At 40.0% G+C, this 16,341-nt stretch overlaps 3 protein-coding genes across 3 annotated transcripts in view; 1 reads left to right on the top strand and 2 right to left on the bottom strand.

Moving 5' to 3' along the window:
- The window catches only part of LOC147795816 (uncharacterized), a 46,170-nt gene that overhangs the window by 6,321 nt on the left and 23,508 nt on the right, over positions 1-16,341 (bottom strand). The window lies entirely within an intron of this gene.
- Positions 365-5,867, bottom strand: LOC147795818 (uncharacterized). The gene is made up of 8 exons (XM_087130408.1): positions 5,670-5,867; positions 5,159-5,266; positions 3,208-3,531; positions 2,467-2,814; positions 2,019-2,339; positions 1,460-1,813; positions 746-925; positions 365-503 (listed from the first exon to the last, which is right to left on the bottom strand). Exons 2-7 carry the CDS (start codon positions 5,250-5,252, stop codon positions 789-791), a joined length of 1,578 nt encoding a protein of 525 aa, XP_086986534.1. The 5' UTR covers positions 5,253-5,266; positions 5,670-5,867; the 3' UTR covers positions 365-503; positions 746-788.
- LOC147795817 (uncharacterized) lies at positions 8,134-14,466 on the top strand. Its single transcript, XM_087130726.1, has 12 exons — positions 8,134-8,363; positions 9,823-10,167; positions 10,682-10,851; positions 11,327-11,834; positions 11,937-12,047; positions 12,157-12,323; positions 12,423-12,536; positions 12,947-13,017; positions 13,209-13,249; positions 13,445-13,541; positions 13,839-13,944; positions 14,219-14,466. The coding sequence occupies exons 1-12, from the start codon at positions 8,192-8,194 to the stop codon at positions 14,288-14,290; spliced, it is 1,974 nt and encodes a 657-aa protein (XP_086986852.1). The 5' UTR covers positions 8,134-8,191; the 3' UTR covers positions 14,291-14,466.

Here is a 16,341-nt window from a genome sequence, read left to right as displayed (position 1 = left end):
AATTGCCAGTTTGCTTTTGTCTTTTGAGTAGTAATTATCAATGGATACTGCGGAAATGTTTGCGTATCTTTGAAGCATGTTTTCAACAACTGCTTCGCCGATTGATCTGGCACGAATAAATGTTTTGGCAGTGAACAGAAAAACCATCCTGTCGGAACCAAAAACGGCATGTTCCCTTCCATTGGCCCAGTCATACAGTAACCTGTACAGACAGGTAGTCTTACCACTTCCTGCCCTGCCCTGTACGATAACATGCTCATTTGCCAATTCTGAAATGCCATCACTGAAGATATGCGACTCTGAATCTAACTGATATTTTATGCAACTACCTCCAACGTAGGCGTTGATGAAAATCCTCAAGGGTTGGTAAACTGTATCTATTGGTGCAGAGCATGCGAGATCGCCGTCAGTCCACGGTGTGACAGGAATCGTGCCGAACTTCTTGATCACAAAACTTTTGACCTTGGTGGCAAGCGTCTTCACGTCCAACTCTTTGATAGAATCTGTGAAAAATTTAAGTATGAATTGTCAACTCATATCACTTGCATGCCACGATAAAAGAACCGGACCAGTGTTATACTGTAATGTTTATCGAAAACACTCCAAACATGTCAGCGTAAATTAGTCTGAACTATAATGACTGTAAATCAAGATGTACGAAATTACCTCAGGAATTTGAATATGTCAAACACTGGGAAATGGATCACCGGGTTGCTGCAAATGATCATCTTATTACGTCACTTACCTTGCTTGTCAAGTCTTTTGTAGTCACCTCTCTCCTTGTCATCTTAGTGATGCGGTGACTTGGAGCGTTGCCTCCAGGTAAGGAAAACAATGATAGCAAGAGCAGCAACCAGGCAGATGACTAGAATGATGGCCAGAGTAATGACGAGGGCGAGGGATGTTTCAAATTCACCGTCTGACACTGAGATGTAAAAAGTAACCGCAAACACCTTGTGGGAACACTCATATTGACGGATTGTTCAGCATGATTCTGCTGGAGATTATAATTTAATTAAACATCTGTACACCTCAGTTTCAGGAAACCGTTTGTTGCAATATGCCAGTATTCAAACCGAAAAGCGAGGTTGGGGCAGTAACGTTTCCGACGTCACAAAATAAACTGTTCTTTGCAAAAAGAAACTATCAGTTGATTATCTCTCTCAGTGGTGTTCGTCAGTGTTTCTTTAATTATTTAAAGTTAAAAAATATATACTTGTAAAAATGTTTGTTCTGTGACACTTTTTTTGGTTTGTTTAGGCAGTATTTCTAAAGGAAATGCTTACCTTCCTATAAACAATTTCTTTTTGATAATTGTACTTCTGGACGTTCGTATAATTTTGACAGACACATGGTGCCAGCATTTGATACACACGGAAGGCGGGTGCCCCCCCCACAAAGCGATAGCTATATGCCCTCTAGGTGTGTGACCTACAGTGAATATTACAGTGAATTTTACCTGCAACCAAAATGTATGACCTGATCAGATCGCCATTTGCAGGGAAGGCGTGGCACCAGTATCTGACGTCACCATCTTGGGAACAGTTGTTCAGCAGCAGAGATCCTTCCGTTGATATATTGAGACAACTGTTGTCTTTAAAACTGTCCATCGTGTGAGAACCATCTGGTAGATTGAAGGTACCAATCACCGTGGTTGACCGATCGTCCGGTAATCCAAAGGACCAAACCAAAGTGGCCCTTGTCGTAGAGATGTCTGAGAGAGCTGGGCATTGAAGAGTGATTCTCGTCTCAGGTCTAAAGGTCACCCGGTCGCCTTCTATAGCACTGCCGTTGTCCAGTGGGAACTGATCTCCTGCCACGAAATGCGAGCGAAAGGAGAAAAATCAAAGACGCAAAAATGCCGCACAAAGAAAGTGAGAAACAAAGCCAACTGGGACGAAAGACCCAGCTGAAGAAAAAAAATCCTTCGCTTTAAGCATTTTAAAAATATCTTTGCAACTGTGAGCCCAAAGCTCTAAAACGTGACTTTAAAGAGGCGATCAAGTCTCCTGCTATACCTATCACTCGGACTTCAATTACTGTCTTGCTTCTTTCTCCCACGCTACACTGATATTCTCCGGCGTGGTTATCATTAGCTGATTGAATAACCAGACCAAAGTCACTCGCTAGATCAAATGCAGGACTAGAGTCAATGACACCAGTCGACAAGTTATAGATGACTACTTGTCGGTCTGAGTTGTCGAGCTTAATCCACTCAACCACACAGGCAGTGACACCGGCTGTCCAACTGATGCAAGGGAGTACTTGCTTCATGTCCTTTCGGAGGTAGTAAGATATCTCAGACGCCTTCAAGGCATTGTTGTCGCGCGGCTGCTCATCTGTGTTAAAGAAAGAGTAAAATACAGAATACAGTAGTACAGTCGATGAATTACATTTGTAAGGATGACGGGTCAATTCAGAATTCAACTAAACTAGACCATATCTTTGGTTAGTTAACTGCACTACCTGATATATTTACATCGTTGACACAATTTCTCAGAGTCCCACCTGACTGGAATACATGACACCAGAATCGGTGGTTATCATGTACATCAGTCAGGGAGTTGACTGTAAGTGAAGCATCGCTACCAATGCTGTAATCAGCGCCATGTTGGATCTGCAGGGTGGTGCCATCAGAGAAACGTGCACCAATGATCTCTGTATCTGTAGTGACGCCCTCTCCTGTTGACCAATACACTACGGATGGTGCGTCGGCTGACTGTGACGCGCACTGACACGGTAGCGTCTTTCTGCGTCCTCGCAGGAAACTTGTCGTAAAATTTGCCTCGCTTGTGGTGGCTGGGAAGGACTCCCCTGGAAGCGAAGTCGAAAAGATAAATGCTGTGGAATGCACAAACATATATGTTTCAAAATCCAATGAGAGAGGCAGTACTGCTGATGCATTCCATTTACATATAACCTTAAATTTAAATTACATATAGAGATTTTTCAAAGCTTTTCAATTGATAAGATTCCCTGTATAAAGTGCAGTGAAATGCTGCCTGAATAACCACAATACTGGATTCTAAAGATTCATAAGTATTGTACGAAGCCAACTTAAAATGTCCCAAATGATCGTTGAACAAAATACCCTTTTTAAGCCTGCTAATAGTAATTTGGTACAAAATCTTCAGCGATTCAGATGAAATAGTTTATTTATGAATTGTTTATTTAACATCGACAAACACTGGAATATGGCCAACTTACCAAGAACTCGAATGTTGATCTCTTTTGTTCTGTCAATAGTGTCTTGTGGTATGACTTGACAAATGTATCTTCCTTCGTCACCCTCCTGTACACCCTTAATAACGAGGCTGAAACCAGACGCCCCAAACGCGTACCTCTCACTCTCTGGATGGTCTTCGTTGCGCTTGTGAGTGATCAGCGTTTGGCGATCAGTCTCGGGAGTGTCCTTCCTGAACCAAATAACTCGAGTAACAGCCTCGCCTTCTCGGAAGGACAGGCAGGGGACTTGGTGCCACGTGCCCTGCTGAACGTTGAATGCGCCAAAAGCATTGTGGGTATTGTTCACTGGAACACAGAAAAAAACCGAGAAGGCATGCTTCTGTCAATCCAATCTTTAAATCTAATTTAAAAACAAAAGGCGTATCCGGGTGTTGTGTACAAAATACACTGGAAAATCAATCTTTAATAAAAGTCATAGCTGTGACTATGAAGGATTTCTTGAAGCGAAGTAAAGTCTGACGTCAACAGGCGAGCTTTAACACGGTATTACGACTAGTCTCCCCTAAAGAACCATTTCTTCAAAGGAAAATATTTGTACATTCCAGGCAGTTAAAAAAGACCAAAAAAGTACTAAAACAATAAAATCACAGGGTAGGCTGCGATCTTGTACTGTGGGGACTATAGTTAGAAAACTGAAGACGCCAATCCCTGAGAAACTTTATCAGCAATAGTCCTCTTTGAAAGGATGGGACTTTTCAGTACAAACAAAAGAGCTATCCCCATTTTTCTACAATCCATAAAATTGTGACCAAAATTGTGTACACAAGCCTCAGGTGAGTCACCACATGAGAGCCTCATCCTGGCCTCCCGTTTTGACCAGTGGGTAGCCATTTTGTAATGAACGTACGTCACAAAACAGGGTGTCGTAAATGACAGTCAGAGTCAGCTGGTCATCTGATATGGTGATCTAAAATTATATTGCACAACTGTAAACTTGTCGACATGAAATATGCATTCTCGCTTGTACAGTAACTAGTGGTATACACTGTGGGCTAGCTGATGCTTTTATTTTTTATGTCCTGTGCCCAAATTTAGAATGTTAGAAATTAGAATTTGCCTAACACAGGCACTCAACACTGGCCCTGGGCCGTTTTCCGGAAAAAGAAGAAGAAGAAGAAAACAAAACCGATTTTCCTCAGTATGTTTTAGAGCCCATGTCTTACATTCACTGCGTGCAATGGTCAAATGTACAAACTCTGTTTTGCAATGCAATTTTTAGGGCCTTGCATACAATAATACTTGTAACAGTATGGTAAAGACTTTACACATGACATCCATGTATTTTGAAACAGCACAATGAAAGTTATTTGATTTCGTGAAAATATTTAAAGGTAACTTATGAATCGAAATAAGTGAGTAACACTTTTCCATACTTTTAAATCTCCTAATCTCCTAACTGTAAAAGTGACATTGCCATTTGGATTGATATGCCCATTTTGATATTTCAATAAGGTCCACTAAAGTGCTGTGTTTGGAATATTCTGGATCACCAATTCAAACTGGAACAAAACACCAGAGAGCTGCTTTTTTTGCTCGTTTTATAACATACTTCCTGTAAACACAAGCACTTTGTGATTAAAATAGACGGTATTAATTTTGGATCATTTTTGAGCGCCACACTGTACACTGAACAATAGATAATACTCAGGCAGACTTTACCCCACACGTGAACATGAATACGCCTCCTCAAAAGAATTCTGCATCGGTTGTGTGGGATAAATATTTCGCTGAAGATAAAGCTACAACAGGAGGTCATGTTGGTATTAATATTATGTCATTCAAAGTAAATGGAAAAGGGAAATTAAATGTTGTGCCTGGATTCACTGCAGGTTAAAAAAAAACATAAAAATGGCACGAGTGAAATAGCATTCCCTCTTATATTTATTTACAAATCACACAGAAAAGCTCTCACCTGAGGTTTTTGGGCATATATTTCCTGTTGCAGAACACAGTCCGAGAGTGAAGAGAACAACTGTTGTGTACATTGCTCGACCTTTAGGTGCCATGAGTGAGCACCTCCCTGAAGAGTGGAAAACAATAAATATCTCCCCTTAATTTGTCAGCGAGGTCCATACATTTGCGACTTGGTTAAACATCAATCACTCAGACCACACTCCGAGTTCCTGACATTAATTGGATTTGGATAAACCCCACCACTTCGTGTAATCCCTTTGCCAACAGGAAGGGACCATGTCAAGGGCTGGTTTCCTTTTAAGATTGATTCCCTCTGCAGGAATTGACAATTTCAGGTTATTAGCCCGACAAAAGGCAAGAAATCGTGCAATAACGAGTCTAAACACCTGAGCAGAATGATTCTTTTTGGAGGAAGAATATTGCAATATCTTTTTCTGCCTTGCATACATTTTAATAACCTGCAATCTGCTACAATCATTGTTATCAAATACGACCAGCCTCAAACTCACCGTGTAAACACCTTATCTCGTCAAATGTTGAATAGTTCTATCCAATTTGTTAAGAAAATTCCAAGGTTGGAAATTAGAGATCGGTACCCCAAGCACTCAGAGTAAGAATTTCATCCCATTCGGCAATTTAAAGCAATATAGGGAAGAAATTTTATGATTTCATCTCCAAATTACGCTACAGTAATGCAATTCAGTGTGTTGGGAATTCCCAGTCACGTGACCTTGCTGTGCATAGCGCCCGCATGCTTTCCTGACGCAACAGATAGAGATGGAACGTGAAATTTGAATAAAGGCTATAATCGCGACTCTGGAGGATTTTGCTAAAGATTTCCGACATTTCAAGAGGATTAAAAAATTTGTCACAAGGTACAAAGACTAATCTCTTTCGAAGACCGTCAATAGAAATTAACCATTAGCCCACAGGAATACATATCTTTTATCCCCAGACAGTTGTTTTTTTAAATAGGCGCATAAATGTACATCCGTCATGTTAAGTGCATGGGTTTTGCACATTGCCGTCTCTTGAATATTCATTTACGTGCGGAGACAGTGGAAAAAACATTAGCAGCGTCAAAATATATAATATGACTGTGGATCCCACTGTTATGTGAAGTTCATCATGCATAAACAATAGTCAAAGGAAGCGGCGCGGATGGAGCAAATGACACGTGGTGGCATGGAAAGCGTGATGGTCCCCGGTAATAATGCATCAACCCGTTATTGAATTCTGCTGAGGACTGTACGCACGCGCATGGCACTGGCAACAGAAGTGACGTGGAAAGGATTTCAAATAAGGAAAAAGGTTTCAAAATAAGCATGTGTGGATTCATCTTCGAATCCAATATTTCTGCTTTGCAGAATGCCCAAAGCTTTGGTCGTTTTTCAACACACCTTTCCAAACTTGTTGATCTCATGAAGCAAAAATATCCAACTTCTAAAACTTCTGTCTCTTTCGATTACTAAAACCAAGTGGAAATAAAACACCAAATTCGTCATGAGCAGTTGTACAATCGCAGGTTACATCTCTGGAATATCCATTACAAGCATCTATTAACCGGAAGAGTCAGTGCAAATAAAAAAAATCACAGTTTTGACAATCTAGCCTGGGAGTCTTGTACGGATCGGTGACATGGTTAAGGCATAAGAATTTATCTGGGGAAAAAAAGTATTAGGGCAAACCTTGTTTTTCAGAAGCACATAAGTCACACAAAAAGGAACTGATGCAGTTCTCAAAATAACATCAAAGGGATTGATTTCCATGTGAAAATAAAACTCTGTGTTCAAGTAATGACAAGCAACTCAGTTTTGTTTTCACATCTGCTTGCATGCAGGGCAACGCAATCAAGCCCTTACTGATGATTCGAACGTTTATTTTTAGAACTGCATTGTGTTAGTATATGTTGCTGAACAGTGTTTAAGTCCTACGGTGCAGGATGGCTTTTTTGTTCACATTTACATTAGTTACTGTGTCTTTACATCTTTCTAAAGGTAAGCTCTCTTGTAATTTAAGCAATTGCAGTTTGTAATTTCAATATATTATTGGTTTATAAACGCCACAGCTAGAGATGAGCTCAAGTTGTCATTGTGAGTCTGTAGATAGAGAACCCGGAAGGTTATTTGGATTGACACAAGATGACGCCAGGAAACGAACTTATAGTGTGCCGGTATAGTTTATTCTGTTGGCTCAATGTTCGGCTCGTCTCTACTTGATTTTCTTAGCTCATTGGCTTTTTATGCATTGAGCGGACATTCCATTTTCTCTCTATCACGCGAGTTTTCTATTAATATATTACTATGCTATACTATTACTATATACTAGTAAATGTAATACTACATGCATGAAAATGGTTAGTTCTTTGGGACTCGAGGATAGGGCTAGGCAAAAATTTATATGTAAATGAATTCGGTGTTGGTTTTTCTTAAACGGAAGCGGACTGCCTTGGTGGCTCTCCTTGCTGTAGAGCCCTGATTTCCACGTGAAGGGCCTTGTGGTTAAACTAACTGGTCCTTATAAAGTGAGATTCTTCTACTTCTTCAAGGTGAACTTTTTCCAGGCAAACCAAAGTATGTTATAGAATCACAGAAACAGATAACAGAACCACATGACATTTCGATTTTCCGAACCGTAACATGTTGAGTGAGTTGATATAAGGACTGGTGGCAGGTCGGTCACTCAAGTATTCTTGATTGAAGTTACTTGCCTGCGTCCAAAGGCGAAACATAATGATTATTGAGACATCGGACTTCTCGACTGAAATCCTGAATGTTATATCTTCGCACCAAGGATATTTTTGGAAAGTTTACAAGCCAAAGAATGAGTCCGAACAGCAATTTTCCTTTGCATTTGCTCATCCGGTAATCTCGTGCGTTTTGTTTTCGTTAAAGCCGGGGAGTCTGACCTGAGGATTTACGAAGGAATCAATCGGGAAGTTTTTATTGGATCGAGAATCAACCTCCGGTGCATTTTCTACGCTGATTACGTTGAGGACCCCCTAGTCCGATGGTTTTTTAACGACATAACAATGATGACCTGCGAGGATCGAAATCTGACGGACGTCAGCCTCAACAATCGTACATACAAGGCTTGCACGTTGACCATCGACCCAGTCATGGAGTCATCGGGAGGCAGCTACATATGTAAAGTGTTTCCCATTGAGGAAGGGAATACGGTGACCGTCCAGTTAAACGTTGCCGGTAAGTTAACATGCAAAGCCACATTTACTGATCCTCAGACTGGTCCCCAAAGTGATTCGATATAGAAACATTCATACGTTTGCGAGGAAATGTGAAAACATACTGGTCGAGTGCTTATCTTAAGTGCACAGCGTGTGAAATTACATTTCGAAAGTAAAAGTTTAAGTAATGTTGAATAAAATTATGACAAACCTTTTCAAGTTGAACTTTATCAAAGTTGAATATTTTATTTTTACAATCATATTCAATCTTCTTTGTTCTAATTCCGTCACGTTTTCGACCAATTGAAGTAGGAATACTTCGGCCAGTCCACACATCTGGAACTCTCAACATTGTATAAGAGTGTGGTATATGAAAATGAATTTAAATCACCGAACAAGGGAAAATGGACTTCAAATCAAGACGAGACTTCACAAGTACAATAAGAATTTAATACTCAGTCTTTTCTTTGATCTTTATTTCAATGCATTTCTACGTAGAAGTACCATCAGATCTGTAATTAAAGGAATCATCTCAAACCCAGACTGGAAACGTTCCCCGGGTTGTGTTATAGGTTTTAAATTTAAATCGTATTAGAATTCTAATCGCGCAAAATACGTGTACGTTAACCCAAGACTTGAATCATGATGAAATCGTGCAAACCTTATCTAGGAATAGTTCAACTTGCAGGCTCCAAAATCTGTGGTATTGAATTGGTCCCCCCATGTCCAAATTGTATACACACTCACACTTACCTTGCACATGCCTACTGTGGACATTCCTTTTTCTTTTCATGCAGTAAAGAGAACTCAGTGAAAATACTCATTTTTCTTGAACTGAGCACACAATTTTCAGGTTTTTTTTTACAAGGTTTTCTTGACTACCCGCTTCCTTTTACGACACACGATCCCTACCCCAAAATGTCTTTAAACTTCAGAGGAGGGGAACCGTCCTGTGGACATCTTTTGTTCACAAGTCCACACGAGGTATATAGCGCACCTCCAGATGTCTGAATAGAATTCCTGCGATTTCAGTGAAACATAACCAGCAGGGGGGCGGTCCGTCTCGTGTCTTGATTCAAATGCAAAGATTCTCCCCATTCTCAGAGGTGATAAAAATGGTAGTGCCTCTTGCCCAACGCAAAAGGCTGCACGTAATGACGGTGGAATGTTTTCATGTCGATTGATATGAATAGCTTAGGCCTACGACTTAGCCGAGGGCTGTATGATTTAAGCATGCCACATTATGTTTTGGTGTGTGCTTTCCTATGGTGCTCAATGGACTGTGAGTCCCACTAGCTCCAATGAAAATGCACTGTCAACAACGTGTGATGTCATCAGTGACTTGTGAGGATATCAACCTGTGATAGAGTATGCTTCTTTGTCCGTCGATTTGCATATTTCCTGACAAATAGTGAGGTTATCACAGGCACTGTATTTTGCACACGCAAAGAATTGTTAACATCTTATGTTTATTTTAGCGGCAGCGCCTATTCTGAGTGTGTTGGACATCTCAACCGGCGATCTGGTTGACAGCGGCTCCGATCGAATCTGCGTCCCACCAGGAGCCAAGCGGACTTTCGAATGCACCCTCCGTGACATACGGTTGAACGAGTGGACCCTCTCCTGGTTTAAAGGTGATTCCGAGAAAGTCCTCAGCTCTTTGAAGCTGGCTGGCATCAGCACAGGCGGCTTAACAAACGCAAGCAGCAGGTTTACGGTCACCAACTCCAGGGACAGTGGCCTCACCGAAAGTCTGCAATGTCAGGCGACTAGCATCCGAGGAGAGTCCTTGACAGTCACCGTGCATCTTCAGCCTTGTTCAGGTAATAGGAGCTCATATTGAACGAAATTACAACGAATTTCGTGTCATTTGCCAGTTCGGTTATTTTGTGCTGGAATCTTGAAACGCTTCGAAAACTGTACAGGTGGTGCATGCAACCCCTTCCACTGAGAGAAAACTTTACAAAATGGTTTGCGCCCTTTTTGTTCAAGTCAACTGAAATAAATTGTTTCTCTTTTCACAAATTGAGGAAAATTACTGAGTTCATTGAAAGTTAGCGTATTTCAACATAAAACTATCTTTATTGTAGCACTCTATTCTACTTAAGTTGACAGCACCCTAACGCTATTTGGAAAATTGCTGCGGTTTCACACAAATTGAAAAGTGCTCAAAAGGAAAGCATGAAATAATTACATGGGCCTTTAAAACCAAAAGCTAGGTTGTTGGAACATTGTCCAAAAAACGACAAAGTATCATTTATATGATTATTATTAGAACTGTCATCATCTTTGCTTGTAAACTAACTTGCTTCTTGTTCATTTGTACAAACGTATCAGCTGATACAGAGGAGAGCGGAGTAGGTCGACTGGTGGCAACAGCTGCAGCGATTGGTGCAATTAGTACGCTTGCAGTCGTGTTGATTGTGATTCTTGCTCTGCGATGGAGGAAGCACAGGGCAGCACAGAATGTACAGAGCTGTAGACTCACACAGCCACCTGTTGACATGGTGAGCCTTGCAGTAGTGAATCTTTTTCAGCAATGGAGACTTTTAACGTCGTGGAGAAAGAACGAGAATGGTTTAATGTTTTCAGCGGAGTTGTTTATTAAAGACATGACGGTGAAATTTGTCCAGGTGTCTGAAACTATCCTCAAAATGAAAGAGATTGGTCTTTTTCATTACAAACAAAATAATTTCACCATAACATCAATATCAGTTCTAATTTTTTTCAAAGTGATGTAAACAAAATCTCTTTTTTCATTATCCTTAGCCGATCAACTATTTAAGCACCTTGCACAAAAACAATGTTTGGAACACGAAAGGTGTCTAGATTCCCTAAGCCTAATAGGTTTGTATTAGGAATTCCCTAAAAGCTGTCTGATATTAAGTGGAGAGAAGAGTATTAGATGCAGGTAATTTTTTTTTTTATCAATGGGAGGTGAAGTACTTATTCGTGTCTAATTCGGATGTCTTTTGTTATCAGCATGTTACCTCATACGAGGACCCTCGTCCATCCGATGAAAGAATTTCAGTTCAAGCTCTACACAACTACGAGGGCAGAATTTCATCAGACGTTGAACATAAGTACGAGGACAAAATTTCGCCGAGGTGTGATGAACAGCAGGATGATGACAATGCACTGCCGCAGCATAATGCACCAACAACGTCTGAGGACGACAACAAATTAGTGACTACACATCAATACGAAGAGAGAATTTCATCTCAAGCTAAACACAAGTACGCAGGCAAGATTTGTTCTCACGTTGATAGGCGCGACTATGATGATGACAACGTTTTACCGTACAAGGAACCACGAGTGATCTTCAGGGAGGAAGACAATCTACCCTCATGGGCTGAGGGATGGAAGATTCCATGGAGCGACCTCACCGTTGATGATCGAATACTCGGCAGAGGAAACTTTGGTGAGGTGCGATCAGGATCTGTGAGAATTGACGGAGAGAGGACCAAGTCTGCAATCAGGAGGCTCAAAGGTTACCCCAGCCTACCTTCGCAAACATTTTTGTATCGTTTAATTGTACGTTGAGTAAGTCACAATGTTCCCTTATTTTTAAATGTATTCTCCCGCAATACAGGTAACGCGTCAACCACCGAGATAGAGGACTTCCTGGACGAATTACGAACAATGACTTCTATCGGTCACCATCCAAATGTCGTTTCTCTTTTGGGCGCGTGCCAGCATCAAGGTAAGAAACACATGCTACAGCAGTAAAACAAAGATGAAAAAATCGTTGTACTCCCGTGATTCTGCAGACACAGTGAACCTGATCCATGTTTTGTGATTTTTGTGATCAGATGTATTGTACATTGCCTTGGAGTATCTTCCACACGGTGATCTTCGCAGCTACCTACGGACAGCTCGGTCACAGTCAGACTCAGATGAGGATGCCTTGTCCTCAGAACAGCTGGTCAGATTTGCCCTGAATGTTGCCAAGGGAATGGAGCACTTACAAAATTTTGGGGTATGCCTGTTATTATACATCAGATTTCCCCCAAGCATTATTCTTATCAGTTCTGATCACTTAATGATTGGTGACTTTTCTCTGCTTCAAATTCCATAGGTGATCCACCGAGACTTAGCTGCCAGAAACACCCTTCTAGATGAAGGGCTGATTGCCAAGGTTTCTGATTTTGGATTGTCCAGAGGAGAGGACATCTATGTCCAGACATCGGCGGTAACTTATATGATACAGTTACATCTCTAATCTCTCAACCATGTTTTTACTCAATTTTTAACCTAATGTACAAGTCAGCAATGCTAAACCGAAAAAGAGGTTAACTTTCTTATTTTTGTATATAAAATAAATGCTAAATAAAACTTCTTTACAAAGTAATGCCATTGGGGCTGATGAATTACATCTAAATGCTTTAAGCTAAAGTTTGAAAAAAATTGATGTGATGCATGGAACAAAACCAGTCAGGCATATCACCATATAAACGATGCACGGTAGGCTATGGCATAAATTCTGGAAAGATAAGAAAACAGGCTCTGAGTGTGTTAGCACACGGGGACAAAATGAAAGGAAACCAGGTTTTAGCATTAGAGATGTAATGGCATATTGCATCGCACATCGTGCAATTTCAGAGACGTGTTCCTGTCCGCTGGTTGGCCATTGAGTCACTGAGAAACAAGAAGTACACCAGCAAGAGTGACGTGTAAGTTCATGGAACTTTTTTCTTGTCCTATGCGTGACTCTCCAAAAATCTGGTGACCGAAAGGGAAATTGTTAATATATTGCCAGTTTTTCGCGCAAAGATTTTCTCAGTTTCATGCAGATCGATCCCATCCTTCCACGCTTTCCTTGTTTTCCTTTTAATCATTCTGCTGACCACATTTTCATAAACAGGTGGTCGTTTGGAATTGTTCTTTGGGAAATAGCCACATTAGGTAAGAAATGTACCTTCGCTTTCTACTTTCCTTCCGTTTTTCACAATACTTCATTGTAACTGCATTTAATCAAATGAGACAGAAAAAAGATAGTTGGAAAGCCCTCACTTCTTAAAACAATCGAATTATCGCAAGGAAAATGACACAAAAGATTTTCTCTTCTGTGCTACTGATTTTCAATTCAACTTTATCTAGGGGGTACCCCATATCCAAAGATTCCAAGCGAGTCGCTCCCTGAGAAGCTGAAGAGGGGATATCGTATGCCCAAACCGAGGAACTGTGATGAAAGAAGGTAAGATTTTGGATTTACGTTTCAGACTATAGACAGCAGTTTGGCCTTGCTGACTTCTATGAACAAGTTAATATGTATTCATACCAAGTGTTAATTAGCTTCTGTTAGTTGACTAATGACAAGCGTTTTAATTAATGGCTTCTAGCCCAAGTTTAGTGTTTTGGTATTAAGTGGTAAATTAATGACCTGTACAGGCCAATAATTAACTTCGTTTTCTTGTTCCTGAAACCTTGAAGACGATCTCAAGTTAACAAAAGATCGACCGCCACTAATTTCTTTCTGTGCTTTAATTCCTAGCTACTCCATGATGCGCATATGCTGGGAAGAGGATCCGAAAAACCGACCAACTTTTACTGACCTTGTCTCCACCCTCAGTGAGATTAATGACACTAAAATCAAGCATGTGAGTTGTGAATGCGGTTGTGACATTACACCATTAGTCTTAGAGACATTCCTGAACCACTTTACTTCGGAGTTAGGACAATTTTTCCAACTGTTCTAGAGTGTCCGCACTAACAGTCACTGTGGGTAACCAGCTGGATTTTCGCAGTCTTGAAACCCTTCAAGTTTCAAAATTGTGGACTTGAAAGTAAAAATAGCAATGAGGTTGTGCACGCAGAATTTGTATCAACAAAATGACCTTATTTGTTCGCTTTCTCTTTTTATTTCTCTTTCAGACCTATTTGTCCTTTGACCGATTGCATTACGAGAACTTGAGTGAAATCCAACCCCAGTTTGATGACAACTGAGAGAACAACATCAACAAATTCCTCGTCCATATTTATCGTCCATGTTAATAAGGATATTCCACAAAGGATTATTTGCATTAAACGTAATCTCATGCACTTATTATTCTATGCTCTAGGATAGTTGACGTATAGTACACAGAAAAGCATATCGCTACTTTTTGCAATTTAATACTCCAGAAGGCAAGGCAGCAGATTTCAACAAATTTAACTTTTATTGAATCTCTTGAGTATCATAAACATTTGTTATCCACGCGTTCCCAGTGGAAGGAAAGTGGTTTCATGCTATTAACACGGTAACAGTCCCCACTGTGTCTCATACCACAGAATCATCAAGACTGAAAATAATCCATTGGGATCTGATACTCGTTGGCCATTTAGTTAAGACGTCAATCATTACAACCTGGCCATCGTTTATCTCAAGTAACGAAAAGGATGCATATAGTAAGACATTCACATTTCTCTGCTAAGAGCATATAAGATCATAGTCTACACGGAAATAAAAGGGTCAAAAATGAAACGAAGGAAAACAACGTTCACCTTGCTTGGCAAAAACAAAACACTCCAAAAGTATAATTCTAAAACGGTGGATATTTTGTGCTTCCTTTTCGTTACAACTTACAGTTGGCTTTCACGATACCAACCTCAGTATACTGTAGTTAAATCTTGCTTAACTCTGTAAAATGTTCACAGCAAAATTAACTTGTTATAGACAAATAATCATACTGAAAATCAAAGAATAACACAAAAATATGACCTTATCCCGAAAGTTATTTACCTGCCGTATGAATAGAACCGACTACAGTGCGAGCTTTGTGTACGTCGGCCTACATGTATGCACTTCCCTGTATAGCCAGTGGGGTCTAAGGTTAACAACAACAAAGTATTAATACAGGGGTCTATTGAAACAAACTCTATGTTTTTACATTTGTAATGATATCATATAAGGCTGTTTCTTCCGTATTGCTGTGCTTTGTTTTTAATACGCTCCTGATCCTTCGCTGGTGATACGCTGAGGTTCAGATCTCAAATCGCATTTTAAAGCTTTAGTCAAAGGATAAGAGCAAACCTTCAGGCAGAAAGCAAAAACTGTAGTCTTTAACTGCATTTTTATGACATGAATAGACAGACATAATACAACAAAAATGTAAGTTTTGAAATTATCGACAAAAGTGAAAAATAGGCTTTAAAAAGTTGAAATCTTCCCATACTATTATGCGGAATAAAAACACACTCCTGGTAAAAGCCATTTATGATGAGAGTATGACTTAAGACATGATACTCTAAAGTAAAAACTGGAACGTGCTCCATGATTTTTAACTGCAAAAGCATGATGTGATGCTCATGACATAAAAAGGCAAAATAAAAACCAAGCAGAGGAATTCGTACTTGCTTCAGTTGAGCTCATTTTAAAACATACACATTTACACATTTACATTCAGAGTTTCCTCTTTTTAAATATTCAAATCAGCTAACTAACTGTGATTTAATTTAAGGACAAAAATTTCATTATCTACTTATATATAAGAGGACGTAATTAGTTTTGCCTATGGGTCTCCCATACCCTCGGCCACCTCACCCCGCCCAACCTGTGCCCAACTGATATGTCTCAGTGACCTGCTGGATCCATCTTGATATAGTTTCACGTTAATAGATGTCTTAAATTTAAAAATAATTCACATGCACTGAAATCTGTAATGTTACAGATATATAAAGACACAAAAATTACGAAAAACGACATTATCTAGGGAACATAAACTATAACTCTTCCTTTCAATGAATTTCGATCATCTGTAATTTAAATGCACTTGAAGTCTCAAATTGGCATTCCATAAGTAAGCTTTCCCCAGCAATACTGAACAGTATTTTGTCTTACAAGTAAAGGAAGTAAAAGTGCTTGGATCCAGATGAAATGTATGCAAACTTTCATTTAAGGCGGTATGTTTTTCAAATACATGTATAATTGCAACATTCTGAATAACTCCTGAAACAAGTGGAAAGGCTTGCTCTAGCACCATGCGAAGGAATATGTCCGAAAGCCTTTCACCTGTTGC

The sequence above is a fragment of the Acanthaster planci genome, linkage group LG20, assembly GCF_054643075.1.
Source record: "Acanthaster planci isolate LZ-2023a linkage group LG20, COTS_SCS, whole genome shotgun sequence".
Classification (NCBI taxonomy): Eukaryota; Metazoa; Echinodermata; class Asteroidea; order Valvatida; family Acanthasteridae; genus Acanthaster; species Acanthaster planci.
The sequence above is the reverse complement of the archived record's forward strand: the minus strand, read 5'-3'. Positions and strand labels throughout refer to the sequence as shown.